At 44.5% G+C, this 15,591-nt stretch overlaps 1 protein-coding gene across 1 annotated transcript; it reads left to right on the plus strand.

Annotated features, from left to right (window-relative positions):
- The first annotated feature begins 880 nt into the window (after window positions 1-880).
- On the plus strand, window positions 881-12,303 carry Ccnb1 (cyclin B1). The gene is made up of 9 exons (XM_070031279.1): window positions 881-1,028; window positions 1,408-1,578; window positions 1,692-1,871; window positions 3,057-3,239; window positions 7,090-7,248; window positions 7,623-7,859; window positions 8,517-8,657; window positions 9,292-9,402; window positions 10,612-12,303. The coding sequence occupies exons 1-9, from the start codon at window positions 1,008-1,010 to the stop codon at window positions 10,717-10,719; spliced, it is 1,311 nt and encodes a 436-aa protein (XP_069887380.1). The 5' UTR covers window positions 881-1,007; the 3' UTR covers window positions 10,720-12,303.
- The last annotated feature ends 3,288 nt before the right edge of the window (window positions 12,304-15,591 follow it).

A 15,591-nucleotide genomic window follows, 5' to 3' on the forward strand; every position in this document is an offset into this window, starting at 1 on the left:
GCCCCACTAAGACTGATTTCATGTGAAAGAAAAGTGTAGAGAAGTAACAAGCCTGCCTGGCGCCGGTGGCTGTAATCCTAGCTACTGAGGAGGCTGAGATCTGAGGATCACGGTTCAAAGCCAGCCCAGGCAGGAAAGTCCATGAGACTCTTATCTCCAATAAACCACTAGAAAACCGGAAGTGGCGCTGTGGCTCAAATGGTACAGCGCTAGCCTTGAGCTGAAGAGCTGAGAGACAGTGCCCAGGCCCAGAGTTCAAGCCCCATGACCGACCAAAAAAAAAAAAAAAAAAAAAGTTAACAAGCCTGTTTTCTGTTAAATCAGCAGCTTACACGATTTTCTTTTTTAGAGCAGCTTTAGGAGTAAAGCAGGAATGAGCAAAAAGTTCAGTGTACATTTTTGTTACATGAGAGAGAATATGAGCGGTGTTATTAATCTACTTCACTATAATATCGTGTCAAATGTCCACCTTAGAAGAGCTGATGGAATGATCAAACGCAAGGATGCAGCAAGAACTAGCCTCGGGGAACTCAAGATATTACTGCTACAGCTAGGGGAGAGCGTGTTATCATAAATTGGACTAGACCAAACCCCTATGTAGGCTTCCAACGCGGGCAGACGGGCTAGCCAGGACAACTCTCCTGGACCCAGCAGATGCCAGGGCCTACGTAAGTCATGCGAGTGCGCAGGCGCAGAACCAGACAGCCTGACCAACCCCGCGGGAGCCCAGCCGAGGGGCTGGCCTGGCCTGGCCCCGCCCCCTGGCCTGGCTCCGCCCCCGCGGAGCCTCCTACCGGGGTCGCCCTGGAAACGCATTCTACGGGAACCGGCAAACGCCAATGGGAAGGAAGCGAGTGCCACGAACGGACCAATGAGGAGGGAGCGGTGCGGGGTTTAAACCAGAGTCGAGTCGACTCCTCTGGCGTGCTGGTAAGGAACGGCTGTTGGTCTGTGAGGCTCCGGGTTCTGCTTCTGCCCGCAGAGCAGCTCCCAGGTGAAGAGGAACCATGGCGCTCCGGGTCACCAGGGTGAGACGCCGAGGATCGCAGAACGCGGTGGGAGAGGACCGCGGCAGCCGTGCGGGGTGGGGGGCAGGGTCGCCCAGAGCGCCCGAGGGGGCTCCCGCGGGAGGTGGGGAGGGCTGGGCGCATCTTGGGGGGCGACCTTGGCGGGAGGTGATGGCCTTAGGTGGACTAGAGCTCCCGAGCGAGCCCCACCGCATCGCCAGCTTCCAGAGAGGCGCCTGAGATCGGAGGCCTCTTGGAAGATCCCTGCCCGCTGTTGTAGGCTGGCTGGGGGAAGCTGGTCTCGCCTTGGGACGGCTCACAGACCGCTCTCCTGAATTCTCCACTGTGCCCCACCTTGATCCCACTGGACCAGCTCTCACAGGGGTCTTGCTTCTTTCAGAACACGAAAATTAATGCTGAAAATAAGGCCAAGGTCACCATGGCAGGCGCAAAGCGTGTGCCTGTGCCCACTGCGGCAGCTTGTAAACCCGGGCTGAGACCAAGAACTGCTCTTGGAGATATTGGTAATAAAAACAGTGAACAGCTGCAGGCCAGAGTGCCTCGGAAAAAGGTAACTAACTTCCTGACTCAACTTCCTTGGAAGAGCCTGCCCCCGCCCCCCCTCCCCCCAGCTTCCACCTGGGACCCTGGATGGACAGTCTGTTCATTACTTTTTATCTACAGGAAGTAAAAGCTTCAGCTACTGGAAAAGTTACTAAAAAGCTACCAAAACCACTGGTAAAGGCCCCTGTGAGTGTGCGAGAGATAGAGCAGGAGTCTGAGACAGAGCCTGAGCCTGAGCCAGAACCTGAACCTGAGCCTGAGCCTGTAAAGGAAGAAAAACTTTCGCCTGAACCTATTTTGGTAAACTTACTCTTACCGTTTTAAGTCTGTTACTTTCCCTCATTTCACTCTGTTTTAATAAGTAGTAATAACAGTACTATTTATTGAGTGCTTAGCATAAGACAGGCCCTTCTAAATACCGAGGTGCATTAACTCACATAATCTGTACAAATACACTCTGGAGTAGGTCTTATTATCTCTACCTTTTAGAGGCTAAGAGAACTCTTAAGTGAGGGTCACAGCAAAGTAACTGATAAAGAGACTCAAGCCCAGGTAAATCATGTTAAGATGTGTAAGATCTTAAATATATTTATGACCTACATTCTGAACCTTGGTTCTTCCTACACAACCACCTGGGCTGGATATTGAACTCAGGCCTTACATGGCGAACTATCACTAGGCTACATCTTCATCCCTTGTTTTGCTTTCAATGTAACCCAGGCTGGTAAACTCCTGAGTGCTGAGATTGCAGGCTTCTACTGACCTGACTAGCTTTTCCCCTTCCCTACTACTTCGTTGAAAACTATACTAATTCTTGCCTTTGCTTTCCTACTTAGTAGGGAATGCCTTCCCCACCCTCTCATTTAGCAAACCACCTTTATAACCTTTTAACAGCTCTACAAACAACTCCTGAGGCCTTCTCTGACTTCCCCACCAAACTCCTACTCCTAGAATCTATCTTAGTTTGTTTTGTCTACTCAATTCAAAACGTCTTGAAAATGCCTCAAAGTCAGCACCTGCACAAAATTTGACTTGAAGATAGTACTCAATAGTGTTTGAGCAATAGGGTAAAGGGAACTTGAAGGAAATAGTCTTATATAAGGTAAGTTTGTCCTTAAGCTAGAACTTGTATTCTGTTTAGTAGTAAATGAGAAGCCAATCGTTTTTTGAGATGAAGCTGAACTTGGACGTGTCATTCATTTGGATCAGCTTCACCTGATAAACAGCTCCATTACTTAACCAGTTTTTTCTGGAAGGCAAGTCTACAATATGAATTTACTTGCCTCTATCTTTGCCTTGTTAAGCATTTTGGTTCTGCCAACTTGAAACTGGCTTACTGTAAGGGCATTTTATTTTTGAAAAAGAAATAGAATATTTGCTTTAAAGAAGTAAATTACATTATTTAGCATAATAGTTTGTGTTTGTGTTACCAATATCTGACCTCCATTGCCAAACTGTAAGTTGTTCTCTTGCTGCTGTTTTAAGGTGGATACTCCCTCTCCAAGCCCAATGGAAACATCTGGATGTGCCCCTGCTGAAGAATATTTGTGTCAGGCTTTCTCTGATGTAATACTTGCAGTGAATGATGTGGATGCAGAAGATGGAGCTGATCCAAATCTTTGTAGTGAATATGTGAAAGATATTTATGCTTATCTGAGACAACTTGAGGTCAGTATTATCATTAAAACCTATTCTAAATTGTAACTAGCTCTGTTGAAGGTATATTATTTGAGTGTTTTCAATATAGCCTAGGCTATATTGAAATATACTCTCGAGCTGAGAGTGTAGCTCAAGTGGTAGAGTGCTTATTTGGTCCTGAATTCAATCACCAGACAAAAAAAAAAACAGGCTGCCAGTAGCTCACCCTTGTAATTCGAGCTAGTCAGAAGGCTGAGCGCTGAGGATTATTGTTTGAAGCCAACTCTGGGCATGAAAGTCCATGAGACTATCTCCATCTATCCAACAAAAAGCCAGAAATAGGGCTATGGCTCAAATGATAAAGTGCTAGCCTTGAGCAAAAAAGCTAAAGGTTCCCAGTCCCTGATTTCAAGCCCCAATATTGGAACCAGAAAATAAAAGGCTAGGCCTGGCACCGGTGGCTAATGCCTGTAATCCTAGCTACTTAGGCTGAGATCTGAGGGTTGTGGTTCAAAGCCAGCCCAAGCAGAAAAAGTCTTCATGAGTTACCACTCAAAAACTGGAAGTGACCGTGCGCCGGTTGTTCACACCTATAATCCTAGCTACTCAGGAGGCTGAGATTTGAGGATCACAGTTCAAAGCTAGCCCTGGCAAGAAAGTCTTCTCCCAGAAAACCAGAAGTGGAGCTGTGGCTCAAGTGGTAGAGTACTTGTCTTGAGCTGAAAAGAGTTCAAGTCCCACAAATGACAAAAAATTAAAAATAAATAGAAGGCCAGACCCAGTGGTCCCCATGTATATAATCCCAATTACTCAGGAAACAGAAGCATGGAGATCTCAAGTTTTACACCAGCCATGAAAAAATAGAGCTAGACCTGGTCTCTTAAAAAAAAAAATTGGGGGGACAAACAAGTCGTTTGGGGATTCAGGTGGACCTGTTGCAACAATGAGAAGTACAAAATGTCATGTCAAAACCAGCTTTACAATGTCGGTGTGGGGGGGGGGAGGGGGGTATAATTGGGTGGGGGGAGGGGGGTAAAATTGGGTGGGGGGAGGGGGGAGGCGGGGAAGGGAAGTGAAGGGTAGGCCGGGGAGGAGGCTGCAATGCTTGGTGAGAAGTGTGTGCGTTATCCTGCCCATGTAATTGTGGCCCCTCTGTACAGTATGTTCCCAAATAAAATAAAATACAATTAAAAAAAAAAATTGGGGCTGGGCTGGGAAAGTGGCTCAGTGGTAGAGCACTTGCCTTGCATGCCTGAGGCCCTGGGTTCGATTCCTCAGTACCACATAAGAAAAAAGAAAAAAGCCAAAAGTGGCACTGTGGCTCAAGTGGTAGAGCGCTAGCCTTGAGCTGAAGAGCTGAGAGACAGCGCCCAGGCCCAGAGTTCAGGCCCCACGACCAGACCCCCCCTCCCCCCCAAAAAAAAATTGGGGCCTAGAATCATGTTTCAGGTTTCTGAGTGCTTGCCTAAGTGCCAGACATTGAGTTCAAGTCCTGGGTCCAGAAGAAAAAAAGATGTTTTTAAAAGTCTGGGGACATGGGCTGGGAATGTGGCTAAGTGGTAGAGTGCTTGCCTTAGCATGCATGAAGCCCTGGGTTTGATTCCTCAGTACCACATACACAGAAAAAGCCAGAAGTGGCACTGTGGTTTAAGTGGTGAGTGCTAGCCTTGAGCAAAAGAAGCTCAGGGACAGTGCCCAGGCACTGAATTCAAGCCCAGGACTGGCAAATTTGGATTTGTTTGAGAGAGAGAGGGTGTGTGTGTGAGTGCTAGCCTTGAGCAAAAGAAGCTCAGGGACAGTGCCCAGGCACTGAATTCAAGCCCAGGACTGGCAAATTTGGATTTGTTTGAGAGAGAGAGAGAGAGAGAGAGAGAGAGGGTGTGTGTGTGTGTGTGTGTGTGTGTGTGTGTGTGTGTGTGTGTGTGTGTGTGTGTGTGTGTGTGTGTGTGTGTGTGTGTGTGTGTGTGTGTGTGTGTGTGTGTGTGTGTGTGTGTGTGTGTGTGTGTGTGTGTGTGTATTTGTTTGAGAGAGAGAGAGAGAGGGTGTGTGTGTGTGTGTGTGTCATGGGGCTTGAACTCAGGTGCTGTCCCTACAGTCTTTTGCTCAAGGCTAAAGCTCTACCATTTTGAGCCACAGGTCCACTTCCCATTTTCTGGTGGTTCATTAGAGATAAGAGTCTTGTGGACTTTCCTGCCCAAGTTGACTTTGAACTATAATCCTCAGATCTCAGCCTCCTGAGTAGCTAAGATTACAGGCGTGAGCCACCAACGCCCTGCAAGTCAGGATTTTGTTTTTGTTTTTGTTTTTATGTAATGCATGCTTGCCTGGAACTTGTAATCCTCCAGTTTCAGCCTTCGGTGTGTTTTACCATACTTAGCTTATTAAAGGTATTTTTATCAACATTTTACAATAATTCAAGCAAGACATCAGTAGCATTTTAAAACAATTGATTACCCAAAGTCATTAAACAAACCAATGAAGACTGCTTGCCATTTTGAAGAAGGAAGTACAAGATTGAGTAAATAAGCACTATGACCTTTTTAAAAAGGAAGTCCACAGCTTGAATGTAGACACATAGCTTAGCTGGGAATAGGTAATTTCCCAAACTCCCTAGATTAAAAATAAAAAAGTGAGACAGGAAATAGGAATGAAGATGATGATGAAGACTATAGCTGGGGCAGGGAAGGTGGCTCAGTGGTAGAGCGCTTGCCTTACATGCATGAGGCCCTGGGTTCGATTCCTCAGCACCACATAAGCAAAAAGAAAAAAGCTGGAAGTGGCACTGTGGCTCAAGTGGTAGAGCGCTAGCCTTGAGCTGAAGAGCTGAGAGAGAGCACCCAGGCCCAGAGTTCAGGCTCTACCACCGACCAAAGAAAAAAGACGACTTTAGTTGTTCCCAGTACAAGATATTTTGTGTCAGTGTACCTGTAGTGCATCTGATAATCAGGGAAATTATTTGTGTCCAAAAGGAGCATACTTTAAAATTAAAGTCCTTGGATATCCAAGACCTTAACACTATTTGCTCTTTGCTCTCTATAAACATCCCTAATAGACATTCTAGGAGAAATTACAAATTCCCAGATTTACCCAATTGTTTTAATGTATTATCTTCTCCAGTAGTCACTGACACCTCTATTCTCTTGCTGGGTCCTTTTGGACATCTTTTTTTTTACAAGATTTTCAAGAATTCTTCATCAGGACCACCATCTGCTCTGAATTTCTCCTACCTTGTTTTTAATGTTTATGAAAGTTTGTGATCTTTTCAGAAAGTTGGATTTTGTAGAGGAATGTGCTTGTCCTTCATGATTTATTCTTTTTTTTTTCTTTTTTTTTGATTCCGGTCGTGGGGCCTGAACTCTGGGCCTGGGCGCTATCCTTCAGCTCTTCAGCTCAAGGCTAGCGCTCTACCACTTGAGCCACAGCGCCACTTCCAGCTTTTTTCTTTTTTTGCTTATGTGGTGCTGAGGAATCAAACCCAGGGCCTCATGCATGCAAGGCAAGCGCTCTACCACTGAGCCACCTTCCCAGCCTTTATTTCAAACTCTTAATACCCAGAACTATTCTATAAAAATTTCCTTTTTAAGCCAGGAACCTGTAGCTCCTGCCTGTAATCCTCATTACTTAGGAAGCTGAGGATTGCAGTTCAAGGCCAGCCTGGTCAGAAAAGTCCCCATGAGACTCTGCAATTACCCACTCAAAAACTGGAAGTGGCACTATGGCTCAAATGGTAGAGTGCTACCCTCGAGCAAAAAGAGGTTTAGAAACAATGCCCAGGCTCTGAGTTCAATCCTCACAACCAACAAAAAAATTTTTTAAGTAAAAATGCCCTTTCTGGACACTGGGTCATGTTTCTAAAGACAGTTGGCATTTTCTTTTTCAGGAAGAACAGTCTGTCAGACCAAAATACCTGCTAGGTCGGGAAGTCACTGCAAACATGAGAGCCATCTTAATTGACTGGCTAGTGCAGGTTCAAATGAAATTCCGGTTGCTGCAAGAGACTATGTATATGACCGTTTCCGTTATTGATAGGTTCATGCAGGTAAGATATAATTTGGTGATTCATTCCTGGATCCTAGATGAGTCAAGATACACTTGTGGGGGCTGGGAAGGTGACTCAGTGGTAGAGTGCTTGCTTTGCATGCATGAGGCCCTAGGTTCAATTGCTCAGCACCACTTAAGCAGAAGTGGCGGTATGGCTCAAGTGGTAGAGCACTCGCCTTGAGCTGAGGGACAGCGCCCAGGCCCAGAGTTCAGACCCTGTGACTGACAAAAGAAAAGATACACTTGTGTAAGGAAATTAGATGTCATTGATTTGAGATTCTGCTGTGCAACTATTTCACCTATGTCTCCTTTGTAGTCCTGTGTCTCCTTTCCAAGTACATATTATTCATCCAACTGAAACTCCTGTTACAGAATAATAGTGTGCCCAAGAAAATGCTGCAGCTGGTTGGTGTCACTGCCATGTTTATTGCAAGTAAATATGAAGAAATGTATCCTCCAGAAATTGGTGACTTTGCTTTTGTAACTAACAACACTTACACTAAGCACCAAATCAGACAGACGGAAATGAAGATTCTAAGAGCTTTGAATTTTGGTCTGGGCCGCCCTCTACCCCTGCACTTTCTTCGTAGAGCATCAAAAATTGGAGAGGTACGGCTGTCTTAAGAAACTTTGGGGGCTGGGAAGGTGGCTCAGTGGTAGAGCACTTGCCTTGCATGCATGAGGCCCTGGGTTCGATTCCTCAGCACCACATAAGCAAAAAGAAAAAAGCCGGAAGTGGTGCTGTGGCTCAAGTGGTAGAGCACTAGCCTTGAGCTGAAGAGCTGAGGGACAGCGCCCAGGCCCTGAGTTCAGGCCCCACAACCGGACCCAAAAATATAAAAACTTTGGGGCTGGGAAGGTGGCTCAATGGTAGAATGTTTGCCTTGCATTCATGACCCCCTGGGTTTGATTCCTCAGCAGAAAAAGCCAGAAATGGTGCTGTGGCTCAAGTGATATAGCACTAGCCTTGAGCTGAAGAGCTGAGGGACAGCACCCCCAGACTCTGAATTCTGGCCTCACAACCAGCAAAAAAAAAAAAAGAAAGAAACCTTTGATATGGCATTTTAGGGAATATTGCTGCTTAACTACATTAACTACCTAGCCACATAAAGAAGGATGGAGATGTTATTCCCATTTGGGCTGCATTGCAATGTGGCTATCAAAACATTCCATAGGCAGATACATTTGTAGTTAAAGATGCATGCAGGTAATTGCCACTGTAAATTCTCTGAAAGAAACTCAGTGACATCCAGGTTTTTTTTCCAGGTTGATGTTGAACAGCATACGTTGGCCAAATACCTGATGGAACTGACTATGTTGGACTATGAAATGGTGCACATTCCTCCTTCTCAAATTGCAGCAGGAGCTTTTTGCTTAGCACTGAAAATTCTTGATAATGGTGAATGGGTAAGCTTATCTCATAGAATTTAATTTACCAAGCTAGCTTGCTTGCTTTTCTTTTCTTTTGCCAGTCCTAGGGCTTGAACTCAGGGCCTGAGTACGGTCCCGGTCCCTAAGCTTTTTTTTTTTTTTGTCAGGGGCCTTGAACTCTTGGCCTGGGCACTGTCCCTGAGCTCTTCAGCTCAAAGCAAGAGCTCTACCACTTGAGCCACAGTGCCATTTCCAGTTTTCTGGTAGTTAATTGAAGATAAGAGACTTTCCTGAACCATGTTCCTCAGATCTTAGCCACCTGAGTAGCTAGGATTACAGGCGTGAGCCACCAGCACCCTTTGAGAAAGACAGAGCAACTATTTTTTTCACTGCTGCAAAAACTCCATGTCAAATAACCTAAAAAGTTCATTCATAGTCATTGATAGAGCAAATATTTATGTCCCATGTGCCATGGTCTAGCTATTCATAGAGGACAACTATGAATGAGAGTGAGAAAAAGTTCCCTTAGGAAGTCTGAGATGGACAAGCCTGTGGTAGTAACAGTATGGTTTGAGCACAGGTTCCTACAGAAGCAATGAAAGGATATGGAAGTTTTTAAGCTTGTCTTAAATTTCAATTATAATAAGTCTTTTTTTTTTCTTTTTCTTAGACACCAACTCTACAGCATTACCTGTCTTACACTGAGGAATCTCTTCTTCCTGTTATGCAGCACCTGGCTAAGAATGTAGTCATGGTGAATCGGGGGCTTACAAAGCACATGGTGAGTCCAGTTATTGACATTGTAAAATGTTGTATCAGACTTAATGTCTGCAACTGCAGTTTATTTGTAACAGTGGGGTTTTGCTTTTATAGCTCAGATAACCCAGCATTCCAGAACTCAATCCTAATGATCTGGCCTCCTGAGTTAGCTGAGACTACAGGCACATGCCACCTGAGCTAGTTTTGATGGTTTTTTGGTTTTTTTTTTAAAGGATAAGAAGAACAGGTAGGGGGAAAGGTAATTTGGGGCTGGTGATTGGACTCAGGACTTCCTTATCTCTGAGCTACACCTTCAGCCCAAGGAGTTATGAATATACTATTGAATCTTTGGGGATTTGGAAAAAAAATTGGAGGGGGAGGGGGATGTCATCAGTTGTGGGGCTTGAACTTAGGGTCTGGGCATTGTCCCTGAGCATTACAACACCACTACCAATTTTCTGGTGGTTAATTGGAGAGAAGAGCCTCGTGGATTTTCCTGGTTGGAACCACGATTCTCAGATCTCAGCTTCCTGAGTAGCTAGGAGGTGCTTACAGGTGCAAGCTATCAGCACCCACCTTGGAAATTTTTTTTTGGTTGTTTTTTTGTCGGTCGTGGGGCTTGAACTCTGGGCCTGGGCACTGTCCTTCAGCTCTTCAGCTCAAGGTGAGCACTGTACCACTTGAGCCACAGCTCCATTTCCTGGCTTTCTGAGTGGTTTAATGGAGATAAGAGTATCATGGACTTCCTTGCCCAGGGTGACTTTGAACCATGATCCTCAGATCGCAGCCTCCTTAGCTAGAATTACAGGTGTGAGCCAGCGGCACCTGGCTTTGTAAATATTTTTTTTTTTGCCGGTCTGGGCCTGGGCACTGTCCCTGAGCTCTTCAGCTCCAGCTAGTGCTCTACCACTTGAGACACAGCACCACTTCCAGCTTTTTCTGCTTCTGTGGTACTGAAGAATCGAACCCAGGGCTTCATGCATGCAAGGCAAGCACTTTACCACTGAGCCACCAGCCCCTATAAATGTTTTTTTTTTCTTTTTTTTTTTTTCTATAAATGTTTTTGAGACATGGCTTCACCCTGTAGCTCAGGCTGGCCTCAAACTTTGAATCCTCCTGCTTCAGACTCCTGAGTTGCTGAGATCACAGGCATCTGCTCCCATGTTCTGGTACATCATGGGATCTTGTGACTGATCCTGTGTTTTTATTTATTGTGCCTTTTCTCTTTCAGACTATCAAGAACAAGTATGCTACATCTAGGCATGCTAACATCAGCATTCTACCACAGCTGAATTCTGCACTAGTTCAAGACTTAGCCAAGGCTGTGACAAAGGTGTAACTTGTACATTTGAGATGGAGTACTATAATAATAGCTGCAAATAAAATTGGCACCATGTGCCACTTGTACATAGTATACTACATTTACTTGGTTTTTAATGAAGGTTGTGGCCATTTTTGCTTTTAATAGCTTAATTCACCTAAATGTCATTACTTCCTATTCTGGGGTAACCTGTAAGTCATATTAAAAAAGTTTTTTGAGAGTTTTTTTTTAATCTTTTTTGTTTTAAGCTGCTTTAAGTTTACCAGGGACTCCAACTGATGTATATAATTGTCACTTACATGTTTATATACTTAACTGTTTTAATGTACCTGGATTTTCCTTTTGATATGGTAAAGATACATAAGACAGATGGTTTCATAGGACATAACTGCATGTGAGCGAAGTCATTTTAGAGAACTTCTTACCTAGTTCTGTTTCTCAGTCCAAGCTTATACCATCTCATCCCTAGTTCCCTTGTGTTGTTTCTTCAGGTGCTTGCTGGTCTGTTTTTACCACTTTCTTGAGCTATCAACTTTATCTTTTTCTTTTTCATTTTAAAAATCCAGTTTTCATTTTATGTATTTGTTTTTGTTTATTGGTTAGGAAAATAAAACAAGATGTTCAAAACAAAAAAGTTAATTTGCCCAACCTTTCTGAACCTCATCTGTTTAAAGGATATTGACAGATTAGATGCATCTAGCTCCCCTACCCTCTCTAAACATCCATATACATGAGTTGCCCTGGAGAGTTTTCAGTGGGTCCATTCATTACACAGCAATATTGCTTCCAATGTGTAGGCCTTTCTGTGTTTATTTATACATTACATACTATGGATATACTGTATGTAATGTACATAACTATTGCCCTGTTGACATTCAGAATACATTTTTCATTGCCTAAACAATGTTGGTTAAAAATCACTTTATACAATTGTTTTCTTGATGTGATAGATCTCCCAAAGTGTTTATGTTCATTCAGTCACATGACTTTCTCAGTGTTGAAAGTAGTGTACACAAGTGCTTTTCTCTGCCTCTTTGTTAAATCTGTCTTAAAACTTTGTGAATGTAACTAGCAACAACTATTCTATCTCGTTTGTTGTTTTAATTTATACTCTCACCCAAGTTAAATAAATGGCTGGTCTTATCAATGTGAAAGGATTTCCCAGTTTGTCATTTGGTCCATTGACTATTCTTTCTTGCCCGCTCCCCCCCCCCCCCAGACTTCTGAGCCTGCCTAGTTCAAGCTGGTGTTTTGCTTTGAAGAAAGTTAAGTTTACCCATTACTAAATCTGCTATTTTCTGTTGTTGCTTCTCAACCTTAAGAACCTATTCTAAAATTGTAAACATTTTTTAAATTTCTATCTTAATTTTTTGTACTTCAGTCAACTATATTGGGGTGTGGTATGTGGTATTATAAGACTAATGATTGAAACCCTCTTTAATCCAATTTGAAAGTGCCTAACTATTAAGTTCTAGATTTAGCCTGTATATTATGTAGTAGCTTGAGGTAAAGTATAACTTCACCTAGAAATATTTTTTCTGACTAGACTCATTGCATGAATACATTAGGGTTCATTACACTGCCTCACAATCTTGTACTGATTGACAGAATTATGCTTTCTGTCAAATGTGAATAGAATTATTTCCCACTTTCGTCTTTATGGTTGGTTGCCTTTTTTTTTTTCGTCATTCTTGGGCCTAGAACTCAGCCTGGGGGTGGATTTTCTGGTGGTTTGAGGTTAATAGTCTCTTGGAGGCCAGTGCTGATGGCTCATACCTGTAATCCTAGCTACTTAGGTGCCTGAGATCTGAGGATTGCAATCCTGGCAGGAAAGTCCATGAAACTCCTCTTTTTTTTTTTTCCCCCTTTTTTCTTTTGCCAGTCCTGGGGTTTAAACCCAGGGCCTGGGCACTGTCCTTGAGCTTCTTTTGCTCAAGGCTAGAACTCTACCACTTGAGCCACAGCACCAACTTCTGGCTTTTTTGTGTATGTAGTACTGAGGAATGGAACCCAGGGCTTCATGCATACTAGGCAAGCACTCTACCACTAAGCCACATTCCCAGCCGTGAAACTCCTATCTCCAATAAACCACCAGAAAACCAGAAGTGAAGCTGTGGCTCAAGTGGTTGGTTGGTAGAGCGCTAGCCTTTAGCTAAAGAGATGAGGGACAGCAGACAGTGCCCAGGTCCAGTGCCAAGCCCCACGACCAAAAAAAAAGGACTTTCCTGCCCAGGCTGGCTTTGAACTACAATCCTCAGATCTCAGGCTTCTGTATAGCTAGTATTACAGGTGTGAGCCACCAATGCCCAGAAATTGTTTGCATTTTTTCCTAGGTAAATCAAGTTCTCTGCTACTTGAATCACACCCCAGCCCTTACATTTGAATTCTGTTTTTGAAATAGAGTCTGACTTTTCCCTGGGCTGATCCATCTCTGCTTTCCATAATGGAGCTTGAACTCAGGACCTAGACACTGTCCCCTGAGTTTTACCACTTTGATGCACAGTGCCACTTTCAGTTTTCTGGTGGTTAATTGGAGTTAAGAGTCTGGCATGACTTTTCCTGTCCATGCTGGCTTTGAACCACAATCCTCAGATCTCAGCCTCCTAAGTACGTAGGATTACAGGCATGAGCCACCAGTTCTGGCTTGCCTCTGTCTCTTGAATAGCTAGACTTTCAGGAATGCACTACCATTTCCAACTACAATGCTTATTTTCCAAGTGCAAATTAAATTTGCCCTTTGTATCCACTAGTTCCCCATCCCTAGATTCAACATTCATGGATGCAACCAACTTAACTTCTGACTGAAAATATAAAAGAGGAGTACTTAGGAACTAAGTACATATGCTTTTTGTCAGTATTCGCTAAACAAGATACTATAACAACTACTTAGAAAACATCATTGTAGACATTATAGATAACCTAAACATTTAAGTGATACATAGTCTATATGTCAAAAAAAATTTTTTTGGTGGAACTTGGCCTTGAACTCAGGGCCTCGTGCTTTTGTTTTGTTTTTGTTGGTGGTGGGTCTTGAACTCTGAGCCTGGGCGCTGTCCCACAGCTCTTCAGATCAAGACTAGTGCTCTACCACTTGAGCCATAGCACCACTTATAGTTTTCTGGTGGTTAATTGGAGATAAGTCTCACAGACTTTCTTGCCCAGGCTGGCTTTGAACTGAAATCCTCAGATTGCGTGGAGTAGGATCCTTGGCTGAGACCTCCCTTTTGAAGACCTGTCTGGAGCTCTAGTGGCTCTACTAATAGGATTTCTTATTTATAAAAATGAAACTAATGGGGATTAAGAAAAAAAAGTTCTAGCCGGGCGCTGGTGGCTCACGCCTGTAATCCTAGCTACTCAGGAGGCTGAGATCTGAGGATCGCGGTTCAAAGCCAGCCCGGGCAAGAAAGACCGTGAGACTCCTATCTCCAATAAACCACCAGAAAACCGGAAGTGGCGCTGTAGCTCAAGTGGTAGAGCGCTCACCTTGAGCTGAAGAGCTGAGTGACAGCGCCCAGGCCCAGAGTTCAAGCCCTATGACCGACAAAAAAAAAAAAAAAGAAAAAAAAGTTCCATGTGGTGAACTTAACATTTTATCCATTCTTTTTGGATTTTTACGTGTGTGTGTGACGTGTGCACACGTGCGCGCACACACTCTAGTCCTGGGGCTGCTAATCGTGGGCTTGATCTCAGGGCCTAAGTGCTGTCCTTTAGCTTTTGTGCCCAAGGCTAGCCCTCTACCCCTTTGAGCCACAGTACCATTTATGGCTCTTTGGTAGTTAAGAGTCTCACAGATTTTCCTTACTGGGCTGGCTTTGAACCGCAGATGTGAGCCACCAGCTCCAGACAAATTTTAACTTTTTTTTTTTTTGGGGGGGGGGGTCCGGTCATGGGGCCTGAACTCTGGGCCTGGGCACTGTCCCTCAGCTCTTCAGCTCAAGGCTAATGCTCTACCTCTTGAGCCACAGCGTCACTTCCGGCTTTTTTCTTTTTGCTTATGTGGTGCTGAGGAATTGAACCCAGGGCCTCAGGCATGCAAGGCAAGCGCTCTACCACTGAGCCACCTTCCCAGCCCCCAAATTTTAACTTTTTAATAGGATCTATATTGCTTTGATACAAACTGCCTATCTAACTGGAGGAAAGGAATTTTCAGCTACCTTGTTCAGTTCCAAGCTGCTAGGGCAAGGGCTGTTTCCCTTACTATGTCTGCCTGCAATGAGAAAAACCAAAATCTAGCATTGTTATGACCAGGTCTACCCCCAAATCCTACCTCAAGTTTCAATTATAACCTGCAGAGTCACAAAGCAGACACTAGGGAACACCGATTCTCAGAGTAGAGCTGTGCAAAGTACCAATGCAAGGAATTCAAAGGAAGCGGAGGTAGGATTCAAGGTTGCCTCAAAGGCCTCACGACTGCAAACCTCAAGTAGCCCTAAATCTGACACACTGTTTTCTCCACTAAAAGAGGAGTACTGCCCTCGTGGGCTCCAAACAAAAATATCCGAGTGATTGGGGCTGCAGTTCAGTGGCAAAACTCTTGCCTGCACGCCCAAGTCCCTGGGTTCGATTCCCCCACACTGCATGAATACAAGTCTTGTACACAACACTGCAATGTGTGTCCTTTGCACTTCGTCGGGCATACCCACCTTTCGTGGCCATGGAGTACCCAGGTGGGTCAGTAACCGCCGTCCCGTGCTCCCAGGGCCAAGCACCGAGGCCGAATGGCGCGGTTCAGGCCAGTCATTTGTCTTCTTGTCCCAGGATACAGCTGGAGTTAAACTGAAGTTCTTCAAGCGTGCGCAGGGTCTGGGGATCCAGCCAGGGACGCTGGCCATGTGAAGCAGGTGCTCTACCCCTGAGCAACACCTTAACTCTCTGAACTTTTTTCACTGG

This window comes from Dipodomys merriami, unplaced genomic scaffold, assembly GCF_024711535.1.
Source record: "Dipodomys merriami isolate MVZ:Mamm:240054 unplaced genomic scaffold, mDipMer1.0.p SCAF_20, whole genome shotgun sequence".
NCBI lineage: Eukaryota > Metazoa > Chordata > Mammalia > Rodentia > Heteromyidae > Dipodomys > Dipodomys merriami.